Source organism: Drosophila willistoni, assembly GCF_018902025.1.
Source record: "Drosophila willistoni isolate 14030-0811.24 chromosome 2L unlocalized genomic scaffold, UCI_dwil_1.1 Seg72.1, whole genome shotgun sequence".
Classification (NCBI taxonomy): Eukaryota; Metazoa; Arthropoda; class Insecta; order Diptera; family Drosophilidae; genus Drosophila; species Drosophila willistoni.
Window position 1 is genome coordinate 1,979,509 of NW_025814049.1, and position 12,716 is coordinate 1,992,224.

A 12,716-nucleotide genomic window follows, 5' to 3' on the forward strand; every position below is an offset into this window, starting at 1 on the left:
TATGTCTTTTGTCACTTGCCAAGACGAGACATTTTTCTTTCCCTCTCTCTCTGTGTGTGTCTTCAATTTCAAGTTATTATTTATAGGAAACTGTAATGTAGACCAAGAACATTTAACACTTAACACTTTCACAACGCAATTGGAGCAAAATTTATGCGATCATCTAAATATATAATGATATATGTACCTACTATATCACACGTGGTCATGTTTTTTTTCATCTTCATCTTCTTTTTTTGCAGCTCTGAGCTAATTGATCGATAATAATTTTCCATTTTACCGTTAAAGCGCCTCGTTTGTTTACATTCTCAACGTTCCAACCGATCGATCGACCGAATGAGAGTAAGCGAACGAAGCGAGCGTGAGTCTCAGTAATCTTTGCACTGAAAACAAGTTCTCCGCCAGCGAAATCTGAGAGCGGAGATCTTGGTCCATGGATGGTCGTTCGGACGGTCGGTCGGTTGGTTGGTTGGCTTGGCTTGACTTGGCTTGGCGTGCAGCAATATTCATGATTTAATTAATTTCCATTCCATTTGTAGAACTGCAGCTTCCACACTGATAACTGTTAAACATTTCTCCACAGTATTTTTCTCTCTCTCTCATACTCTCTGTGTCTCTCTCCATCTCTCTGTGTGGGGACCCCAAGGGCTAGTGCCCTCGTTTATTGAGCAAACATGCAACAATTTGATGGTTTTCTTGGCTATTGAGCCAATTTTCTTATACACATATTGTTTATGATTAATGATGCAGACGATGCCAATGAATGGTAGCTAAATTTTTATATATCTTAGTTATCCAACGATAGTTTCCTTGTGTTTATTTTTCCACATTTACGACAACAAAGACAAGAAGTTCATCGATCAAGCCAAAATGTTGACTAACTAATACCCTAAAACTTCTTAGAAATATACCCTGTGAAACATCTGAAACGAGTTAAAACTAGAAAAATATCAATTCTTGCTTCTAAAAGCCTCAAAAATTCCATTCTCAATCTCAGGTTTTCCTCGTTTCACTATCTACAGAGATCTCTCTATATTAAAGTAAATTTCTCAAAATTTACTCTTATTTTTTAAGGCTTTTTTACTACAAAAAGGTGTGGCTTAGGCAAAATTGATTTATATTGATAATAAACCATAATTCGTCATCTGGAATTCTCTCCCACCTTTTAATGCTCGTCTACAGGGTATTAGAATGTGTTTAAAAAAAAAACAACGCAAAAATTATTCAGCCGTTTGACACACTTTCCCATAGTAGCCCAAAAGAGGCAAGCCGGCTTTTTGTTTTCGCCTGGTCTTCTTCCCTCTATGTCTCTCTCTCTCTCTCTTTCTGTCTCTCTCCTGGTCTCTTTCTTGCCATACATTTTATTATCTTCATCTGCTTCGACTGGCTTCTCAGGTGTCGCATCGAGATGTGATGCTGTAACCTATTTTGCATGCGTCGATTGCGATTATTACGATATACGAAACATCCGAAGAGTCATTCAATTGACTTGATTTTCTTGTTGCACCAATTAGGGTCAGCCACACTTATAGAGAGACACAGCGAAGAAGAGGGTGAGAGAGAAAGAGAGAGTTTGGTAACCAATATTCATGTACACAAAATCACAATCAAATCAAACAGTCACGCACATTCTTTGTTGTTATGTGGCAGGTGCGGTCCCCTCCCCCCCAACCACCACATACCAAACCCACCAAAAATAGAAGAAAACGATATTCGTGTCTTTGCATATTTGATGACAACAATTTCTGAGCTGAGAAATATTGTAAGGGTCACATAATATGGCAGAATATATATTGAGATGGAACAATAAGTTGAATATATCTTTTAATATGCTAATAGATTTCTACAAATCTAAATCTATATAACTGCTAGTGGAGTTATGAAATTTTATGGTTCAAGAAATCCATGATTACAATCTGTATTCATAATTAAAGAGTTCTTTTGGCTACTTTGATACCCCCAAACTTGGGGCAAGAAAGACTTGCCATAAGTATGTCAGATTACTGAATCGGAAAAGGAAATTTTAATTACTATTTTGAGGTCTCTTGTTTAGTTTCTAATCAGTGTGTGCATGGAAAAGTGTTTAAAAGTAACCAAATGGTTGGTTATCGTTTAATAATTAAATTTTTTTAGTGTTTCAGAAGCGTCAAGAACTTTGATTTATATTTGATCTAAGCACGAATAGAGATTTGGAGTCATATAGAGTCATGTACTACTAAGCGTTCTTTGAGTTAATTCAAAAAGCTAACGCTGTGTATGCTTTTGAGACAATCATATATGCTAGTCATTGCCTCAGTGGCTGAGCTAGGGCTAAATACCCTTCATAAGTATTATATTTTAGTTAACTAGTGACACGAATTATTAGCAAAAGATAAAACCTTTAGGTTTAACTCTTAAGCCAAGGCATGAGTTACATTTTTGAGTCAATTAGAGATTTAAGTAATTAAGGGGATTTAAATCTAAATCTTCTAAATTCTAGATCCATTTGTTTGTTAATTAGTTACTTCTTCCAATTGTTTATCCTATATTCGGAGCTCATTCATCTTTCCTTTATCATAAAATATACTATTTTGTGCACTTTGACTAACGTACACCACCCATTTTCCCCTAATAATGTCCAACTAACTAAACCTAACTAAAATTTATACCAATATGACTAGTTTCGATTTCAGTATTTGTCTTAAATCAAATAAATGATGCTAAACAGCATAATTAAGGCTAGTTTACTCTCTCATTAAGTTGCCCCAAACAAAATCTCCATAATTATCTACCACGTGCACCCCACCTCACCTCACCTCACCTTACCTCTCACCAAGGTGGAGGGCCCTCAACTTGACTGACTGACTGTTAAACTGCCCTAGCTCAAGAGTTTAGCTCAAGGCAGTTTCTCACCACAAGTCTCTCTCTCTCTCTCTCTCTGTCTATCTCTTATAGTTTTTCTAACTTTTCTCTTCCTCCATTCAAGACTGTGTTCCATGGTTTTCTCTTTGTGTTTACGATGTTGCGGTAGAACACTTAAAGAGCGCACTTAAGTATCGAAACATAAAAAACAAGAAAGATACAAAATAATATTTAAATCATAAAAAACACAACTTGAATTGTCTTGTGGCACTAGAGCAGAAAAACGAAATGGAATTGTTAGCAAGAAGAAGGAAAGGCCAAAGCAAATAATAAAAGAAAAAAAACAAAAAGCACTATCACTTTTCTCAATTATGTATTTTGGCCGAGTCTCTCGAGGCGGCGGCGGCGGTGGCTGTGTTTATTCTAATGGAAGTTTTTGCTTTACTTTTTTTTTACGTTTTTGATATTTCACTTATTTTTGTCTGCCTTTTTGGTTTCTGCGTTTCTGCCATTGTTTACTTTCACTTGGGTTTTCCTCTCTTTCTTTGGCTACGTGCCTAGCAGCTTAAAAACTTAAAGTGAACAATGGTTAAGAAGAAGTGAGATTCCTGGCCAATTTCGTTTTCGTTTAATTAACATCCAGTTAATTGATTTTGGGACTTCTCTCACCTTTTTTTGGGAAGTCTTGGTCTAATTTGACATCCCAAACATTGACATAGTCTCAATCGGAAATGGGAACACTTGAGGTTGAGGTTGGGTGTTAATTGCCCTGAAATCAATTTCAATTTTTTCTTTCCTTTTACCTTACCAAACTTTTGGGGTAAGGTGAAAATGTCAAGTGAGCTTCACTTGGCAATTTTTTAATGAGGCAACTTTTTGTACCAAATGAGCCGGAAAAAGGCCAACCACGACGACGACGAGGAGCCTCACAAATGCAATCCAAGTGCATTTAGCCCACACCAAAGACCGACTGGGGGCAAAGTTTTGAACTTTGACTCTGTGGCACTTTCACTTGGCGGCGGTTTGGCGGTTGGGCTACCTTTCGTGTGCAGAACACACCACTGACTGTGGTCAGTCGGCAAATTGTAGTTAATTGAGTTTATTGTCTTTTAGTGTGCGCTTCAGGCTTTTTGAGCTCAGCTTGAGGCATTCGGAACGACTCTCTGCTCATAATTGGCATTAAAAATAATGCGCACAATTAAAAACGAAGCAAAAAACTGTTTTTTTATTTTATTTTGTCACTTTCATTTAAGGAATTTTTCTATAGTTGACAGATTATTTTCACTAGTTAGCCAATTATTTACAGTTTTCCATAGATGACTGACAATTTAATTACATGTATACATATGAAGAAGATTATAATCTACCATCTTAAATCTCATTTTAAATTTCCCTCCCTCTCTCTCTCTCGTTTTCTCTCTATTTTCAGCTGGTCGCAAATTATTTGGCGGCTATCGCATTACTCCCAAACACTGTCGGGCCACAAAAACTTTACCCAGTTCGGATCCCCGCTCGAATGGTCCAACCATTTGCATGTTCAATCATGAGTGCGCCCAACGTGGAGGCGAAGTAGTGGGAGCCTGCATGGATGGTTTTCTGTTTGGCGCCTGCTGTCAGATACCACAAACCCATGAACTGGCCAGCACTTTGATCAATGATGCCCAAAATGCCTATTTCCAGCAACATCAGCAGCAACAACATGCCGCTCAGTCATCGTACGAGAACTATGGGGAACAGCAGCTGAGTGAGGAGGAGCAATTGCCCTCATCTTCGCAGAATATTGATAAGGTCTATCAGCAGTTGGGTAGCAGTAGTACCCCCAGCAATGGGTACAGTGTGGAACAGACACAACATGAGTTTGCCTCAACAGAGGCGGCCACTTACTCCTCCCCCTCTTCGGCTTCCTCTTCGGGTAGTGTGGAGTTTGAGCAGGTACATGAGGAGCCACAACAAACGGTTGAAAAGATTCCGGAACCACCTACTCTGCATGTCCACAAGCATTCGGTAAAGATCAATTCACCATCATCGCCACCACAAAATGATGATTTTGTGATGCAAGTACTGAGCACTTTACCCCCAGAGCATAGTCAAGATCATCGCGTTACCTTTACCACTGAGGTGCCCATGAAACTGGCCAATTTGGATAGTCATGCCAGTTCCGAGTCTAGTTCATTTGAAGAGCCCACCTCACAAACTCCAGCGCCCAGCACAAGACCTCCCACGAGAACAACAACAACTAAAGTGACCACAACGAGACCCAAGCCAAAACCAAAGCCTAAGCCGGTGCCACAGCTGGTGGAGACAATGAAACGACCCAAGCCAAAGCCTGCACAGCAGACCACAGCGTCGACAACCACCACCACACATATGCATCATCATAATCATCTGATACTGGATGGTGGTGAGTTCACACACAGCGATATTACCCATCCGGGAGCCGATGCTGATTTGGTAGAAGATTTGCAATTCTCAACGGGCTATGGACCACAGCCTATTTATGTGGAACCTCCCAAGGATAGCAGCAGCACACAACCGAGTGCTTCAGCCGAAGATAAATATGACCAAGTGCCAACTTATACCGACAATAATTTCAAGCGTCCAAGCAGCCATAGTCCTGGAACAACTGTTTCCTCCATTACAACGCATGTTGATTCAATTGAGTCAATCATTTTGCAATTGAATAACACCAATCATGGTCCTTCCTACAATGTGGTCAATAACCAACAGACACCACCTTCTTATGGCGGATATCCCAGCTCAAGTCAGAGTGCCACAGAACAGCCTTCTAGTGAGTTCTACCCAGAGGCTAACAACGAAGCTGATAAGTCATCTTACGCCACCACTGACATCACTGCTTCCTATGACAAGGTCTCTGATGAACAGGACCTCTCAGGTGAAGCATCACCAGAGTTGCCCACGGCAAGACCCATTTATGGCGAGGACGATACATCTGCTGCCCTCGAGGAGCATACTATGCCAGCCACTGGATATCATGATGCCATCTCACCACTGGCTCCACAAACATCTGAGTTCAATAAAATGCCTGTAATGGGCATTGCCTATCCAGTGGATATGTCCTACATCGAGGAGGAATCGGGCCAATCGAATACCGAATCTAGCTATCAGACACTTGCCCAAATCCCCACTGAAAAGGAACCTCAACATGCTCATCCATCTCCAGCTTACGTAAGACCTACCACAAATGTCAATAAGCCCAATCGTCCAGTTAGCAGTTATATTGGTATGGTCACTATGCAAAATTACAATACTAAGAAGCCATCTGTTAGCGAATATCAAGGACAATTGCCAGCCGAAGTGTCTGTCTCTTCGCATACAACCAAAGTGCAAGAGGACTACGCTGAAAGTCCTTCATCCGAGGGTTACAGTCAACCAATTATGACATCTACAACATCCGCCTTTATTTCATCCACATCCAAGCCACTGGCTCAACGACCACAATACGACAGTACCTACGATACCTCATCACTGCGTCCAGTTTTAGTTACGGCTAGTCCTAGACCACGACCTCCATTGCGCCCACAGGTTAGCTCCAAGCGTCCAGCTATCAAGAAACCCATCAATAACGAGAGCACTAAGAAGAAACCTCAGCCTGCTAGCAATTATGGTCAAGGCGAAGACGAGTCGCCCATCACTCACATACAAATAAAGAAGCCTTCCAACTCTTACAACAAGCCAACTGTCGAGCAAACAGCACAAACGTCTTATCCACAATCAGCGGAAGCTCCTGCCTCGAACTACCAGCAACCCGAAGTTTCAGCTTCTACGAACTACAAACAGCCAGAACAAACTGGATATCCCCAGACAGAAGCTTCTGTGGAGAACTACGAGCAGTCAGCAGCTGCAGCATCTACCTATCAGCAATCCGAAGAAACCGGCTATCCTCAGTTGCATCAAGAAGTTTCCAAGAAACCACCATCCGGTGTCAACTATGATCAGCCAGCGCCGCAACCTTCGCTAACATACAACGAAGAGGGCGCTGTGGCCAGTTCACCTGCTCGCAAACCCTCAACAGCGAAGCCCGTCTCGACGAGCTATGTTACCGGACCCAGCACTCCACGTCCTCCAGCTACTGTCGACTACCATTATGACAATGTGCCACCTCTATTCATGGCCGATGATAAATTGGATGCCTTCATTCAAAGCACGGCTGAGAATATTGTAGGCTCGACGCCTGGAAATTATCAACCACCTCTTTATGCCACTGCCTCGACACCTGTGCATGTCCATCGACCAACCACTGCGAACTATGGGCATAAGAGACCTGGCTTTGTGCAGATCAACAACACACCAAAACCACCAAGACCCACCGTGTTGATAACACCCAAACCGACGGCCATCAATTTGGTGACGGCTTCTCCTTCAGCATCACCGGTAAGCTCGAACGATTTTGAGGATCCTGGCTACTTTGGCAGCAGTCCCCTGCATGTGTCCGCTTTCACACAATCCACCACAGAAGCGGAAGCGCTTTATGCAGTGCCATCCGATGACAAGCCTGCATTCCCTGGCTATTATGGGCCAACGCCCACCTATCCGGCATTCCCAGTGCCGGGCGAGAAGATTGGCCAGCAAGTGGCCAACGATGAGACATACACGTCACCGAACGATTTTGTTAACTTCCCGCCTGTGCGTAATCCAAATTTAAATATGTCCGCTGCCTCGAGCGCTGTCACCAGCGACTTGGAGCTCTCGACGCCCGCTTTTGTTGAGGATATTGTGCTGAAGGATAAAATGCACACGTTGGTGCACAAACTGGTTGCGTCATTGCAGGGCAACTTTGAGGCACTGGCCGATATGATTGATGAGACGAACAATACGGCATCTACCTACCAGGCGGGACCAATTAGTGGCGCCGGCGGCGGCTCTGGAGTCACCACTAAGAAGCCCACACGCAAGCCCGTGAGACAGGGCAGTACAACCAAGCCCAAGGCCACCACCACAAAGAAGCCAGTGACGCGTGTGACAACAAAAGCCCCGAACAAAAAGACATCGGTGACCACACGAAAACCCCAAACGGCAAATCGACGCACCACTGTGGCGCCATCAACGGTGACAACCCGCAAGCCGACAGCAACAAAGAAACCCACGCGACGTGTCAGTACAGTAAAAACGACAACAGTGAGCTCGGCTCGACCAGCTGACGATGAGATTGTCGACGAGGAGGATGAAGAGGATGTGAATCCAAATCCGCAAGATAATGAAGTTGATCAAGATAGCACTTTGAGCTCGTATGGCGGGGCCAATGGACGCAAGATTCGTAAGTATTCTGGCAAAATGAAGCAGCATGTACAAGCATAGACCCGAAACAACTGTCTCTCACTCTCTCTGAATCTCGCTCTCTTTCTTACTTACAAACTGTTGTTTTCTCTTTCTCTCTCTCTCTCTCTCTTCATCTCTTGATCCTAAACGCTCATGCATATCCAAAATTCCCAATATCCATGAACTTGTACTTGAAATCATTCCACAAATATTTAGCAAAACGTCGAAAACGTCCTGTTCGCCGAAATCATTAAATGATCAAACCCTTAACCCTTAACTAAATCCTGATCCCAATCCTAACAGCAAAATACACTTAGTTCTATGCTTTCTCTAAGACTTACTCAATCATTCCCCGCAATCCCAATGGTCTTCATATACATTTTTTTTTGTATCTTTGTCTATATCGCTCTCCAATTCGCTCGCTATCTCTCGCTCTCTCTCTCTCTCTCTTTTTCTGTGAACACTCCCTCCTACTACTCCTAACCTCGCATTTCAATCCCCATCAACAGAATGCGGCATTCGTCCACATGTCAAGTCTGGTCGTATTGTTGGCGGTAAAGGTTCTTCCTTTGGAGCCTTTCCCTGGCAAGTTCTAGTGCGTGAGTCCACCTGGCTGGGACTTTTCACAAAGAATAAATGCGGCGGTGTTTTGATCACCAGTCGCTATGTCATCACAGCAGCTCATTGTCAACCAGGGTAAGTCCAGAATCTCCAACTCAATAATGCCTCTTTAAGCTTATCATTTGGTCTATCATCATTTCTAGCTTCTTGGCCTCTTTGGTGGCTGTTATGGGTGAATTTGATATTTCTGGTGATTTGGAAAGCAAACGTCCTGTTACCAAGAATGTCAAACGTGTCATTGTACATCGTCAATACGATCCAGCGACATTTGAAAATGATTTAGCTCTACTCGAAATGGATAGTCCCGTGCAGTTCGACACGCATATTGGTATGAATCCTAAAATAGATATATAAAGATTTATATTTCAACTTAATACTTTTCTTTTACCTACTTTCTTTAGTACCCATTTGCATGCCCAACGATGTGGCCGATTTTACAGGACGCATGGCCACAGTCACTGGCTGGGGAAGACTTAAATATGGCGGCGGTGTGCCCTCAGTGTTGCAGGAAGTACAGGTAAAGGGTTTCTTCCACTAACTATTAGATGATTATAACAGGACACTAAGCAATTACTTTGCTTCTCCCTCAATTAGGTGCCAATTATTGAGAATAGCGTGTGTCAGGAGATGTTCCACACCGCCGGTCACAATAAGAAAATACTCAACTCATTTCTGTGCGCTGGCTATGCCAATGGGCAAAAGGACTCTTGTGAGGTGGGTCATTTTAGCTCTCCCCTCTCGTTTTCTCTTACTAACTTGGCTTTGTTTTCATAGGGTGACAGTGGCGGTCCTTTGGTGCTACAGCGTCCTGATGGTCGCTATGAGCTAGCTGGAACTGTATCCCATGGCATTAAGTGTGCAGCGCCCTATTTGCCCGGTGTCTATATGAGGACCACCTTCTACAAGCCTTGGCTGCGTAGCATAACGGGTGTCAAATAGAGACCCAGAGAGTAGTAGTAGAGGCGCAGCAAGTGTAAATAGAAATAGAGTTAAAAAACAAAACAAACAAACAAAAAAACGAATGTCACTACCCCACAATTCATTTATATTTCTCTTTATCCCATTTTCATTTTCCTCCCCTTCCCCCTTCTCACCAAATCATTGATTAGTTTAATTGAAAAATTGTGTGTGTTTATTTAATTTTTTTTTTTTGTGTTTTCTTTTTGAAGTACGCGCGTGCCTAACAATTAGTTGAGTCTGAATCTGAACGTTTTTAATTTGAATTAATCTTTAAGGCATATTTAATTTTTATAGTCTTATTTATTTATTTATTTATTGATATACATATCTATATATTTATTTACTTCATCATTTGATTTGATTCAACTAAAAATGATAAAAACAAATAAAAAAAAAAAATTGTTACATTTCATCGTAGGCAAATTGTTGTTAAATATGAGAGACATTGAGAAAGCGAGTAAGAGATATCAAAATGTTTTTAGTTCAATTGAATTTACTAATATTATTTAATTATATACGATTGTATTTACGATTTATTTATGTAAATTAAGTTAGTGCAAACAAAAAAAAAGAAGAAAAAACAAAATAACACACAACAACGAACAAAACCTAAAGAGTAAAATATAAAAATAAAACGAAATTGAATAAAAATTCGAAAAATTCTTATACAAATCAAATCTTACAGTCATAAGAAGCGGAGGGCGTCTGAGGAAGTCGGTAAAACGGAAAAGCCAATCTGCAACGAAAAATTTCATTTTCATTTCAAAACGAATTTCACATTTTTGCCATCCCAACTGAGCTGAAAATAAATCTTGCACCAATCAAGAAAAGAGGCCACTAGCTGAGTGCCACCTGCCACGAGCTGTTGTTGTTGTTGCTGCTGTTGCTGTTGCCTGGTAGGATGCAATTTCCGTTTGCCCAATGCCCAAGACATCAACAGCATTTTCACTTTATTTTTTTCTTGTTCTTACCTCTGCATACAGAATATTTAATGCGAATGAATGTGTGTGGGTGGGTTGAGAATGGGTTATAGCCATTTTCAATGCCATGACTAAGCATTCCATACCGAATCATTTTTGGTTTGGAGAGCAAAAACTTTGTTTCAAATTATTCATTGAGTGAATATTGGTGGAAAAGTTTTATGTTTCTTCTTTTATAATTAGTTTTTGTCTAATTATGAAATGATATATGACAGGGAGTTTGTATCTATTAATTGTTGTCTTTGTCGACCTTAAGATTGACTTACTCCCCCAGAGGTGAAAGTACTTTGACTTTTAACATGTCGAGGACACAAGCAAATCATCTTGAATGGCAGCTAGAAGCAGGACTGGATATACCGTGAATGCCGCCTGGGGCGCCGTAAAAAGTATAAGTGACCCCTTTCCGCCCTTTTTATAGTAATAAACTTCTTCACCTTAGGCCAGTGTCCTGTCCCACCCCTCTTGAAGTCAGGCACTTCCTTGAAGCACTCAATTCGTGGACAACTATTACCCAAGTTTAAAGTTCAATAACTTATAGTCACAATTATCAGAGCCCCTTAAACAGAAGGTACCTTTGTATGGCTTCTAGTGGTTGCCACATTTTAAATCCCCAATCAGTCAATATGTCCAGGAATTCAGTCGATTCATTGCAAAAACTGATAACTTCATTGCAGACTCTAAGCTGAATTCAAACGAAATAAGGAAATTTGTATTCTGCTTTCTTGGAAAATGGGTACTTTCTGCACAATGTTTGCTTTTGTATTCCCAAACTCTCTGAAACAGATCTTGCCTTATCTCCCTTTAATGGTTTATTAACCACACAGTCACGGTTTTATCAGGTTTTAATCATTGAGGAAGAATCAACAAATTATTAGCCACACAAGAATCTCTAAAAAAAAAGGAACCGCAATCCCAAAATTATGAAATTATCATGTTTGATGACTAAGAAAAATAAAAGCAATTTAAAGATCCACTGGTGTATCCTCTCAGGGGAGAATATAAGAGAAGTTTTCTACCCGATAAACCATATTTAATATTTGCATTACATTGTATTTGACCCCTCAAGGACGTTCATTCAAGACTTGGTCCTTAAATTTCTCTTACTTTCTGTACTTTCTTGTTTTATGTAAAAATTTGAATTACCTATTCAAAAACCCAAACTATTCCTTACTTATACGCAACAATGACTTATTCCATGTAGACACAAACATAAAATTAAATCGACATTAACTTAAATTTAAACGTTGAAGACATTTTCAAAATTTGCAATTCATTTAATCAAATGCGCAACAGTGTTTTGCCATTCATTAATACATTTTAAGTAATTTGTGGAATGAAAGATTTATGGCAAGGGAATTCAACAATTTGCATATTTAAGAAGAGGCGGCGGCAAACAGAGACAACATCATTATCCTTGACGCATATAAATCATGTCCCCAAGCAGCACAGGTCCGTTTTATATACATATACATATACAAATATATATATATAGAGATATTTAGATTGTATATAATTTGACTAAATGTGATTTTAGCCTGAAGCCGAGCAGCGATTTGCCCCCTTCCCACCTCTTGGTGAGACTTTGTGGAGATGGCGGCGGTTTTTCTGCATTAAAATGCTCATTAAATTTGCAAAGACTGCAAGGACAACAAACAGGCTATGGTGGGGGCGTGACGTCATTGCCGAAAAACCACACACAGACACACACACACTCAGTATAGGTACACAAAATGTGTATGGGTACATAAATGATGTATGTATGTATGGGGGGTGGGGGGAGGACTTTGCCATTGATATTGATTCGTAGGCCAACAAAAAGCTCTCTTTTAGCTGCTCGAAAGAACACAAAACAGTTTTTTAATTCATAAAAATCCAACAGGCGAAAGAGAGTGAGAGAGAGAAAAGCCGCCAACAACGACAGGCGATGCCGCCAAAAAGCTTAGGCCCCAAGCAAACGCCGAGCTTTTTTTGTTGCTTCTACCGACGCTGCGACAGGTGTTGCCTGCCTCAGTCAGTCGCTCAAAGGACGAGCTCACT

General features: G+C 41.0%; 1 protein-coding gene across 1 annotated transcript; it reads left to right on the plus strand.

Moving 5' to 3' along the window:
- Positions 1–4,276: 4,276 nt before the first annotated feature.
- LOC6646291 (serine protease filzig) lies at positions 4,277–9,767 on the plus strand. The gene is made up of 6 exons (XM_002068796.4): positions 4,277–8,116; positions 8,628–8,814; positions 8,883–9,067; positions 9,141–9,256; positions 9,334–9,453; positions 9,514–9,767. The coding sequence occupies exons 1-6, from the start codon at positions 4,375–4,377 to the stop codon at positions 9,676–9,678; spliced, it is 4,515 nt and encodes a 1,504-aa protein (XP_002068832.3). The 5' UTR covers positions 4,277–4,374; the 3' UTR covers positions 9,679–9,767.
- Positions 9,768–12,716: the final 2,949 nt, after the last annotated feature.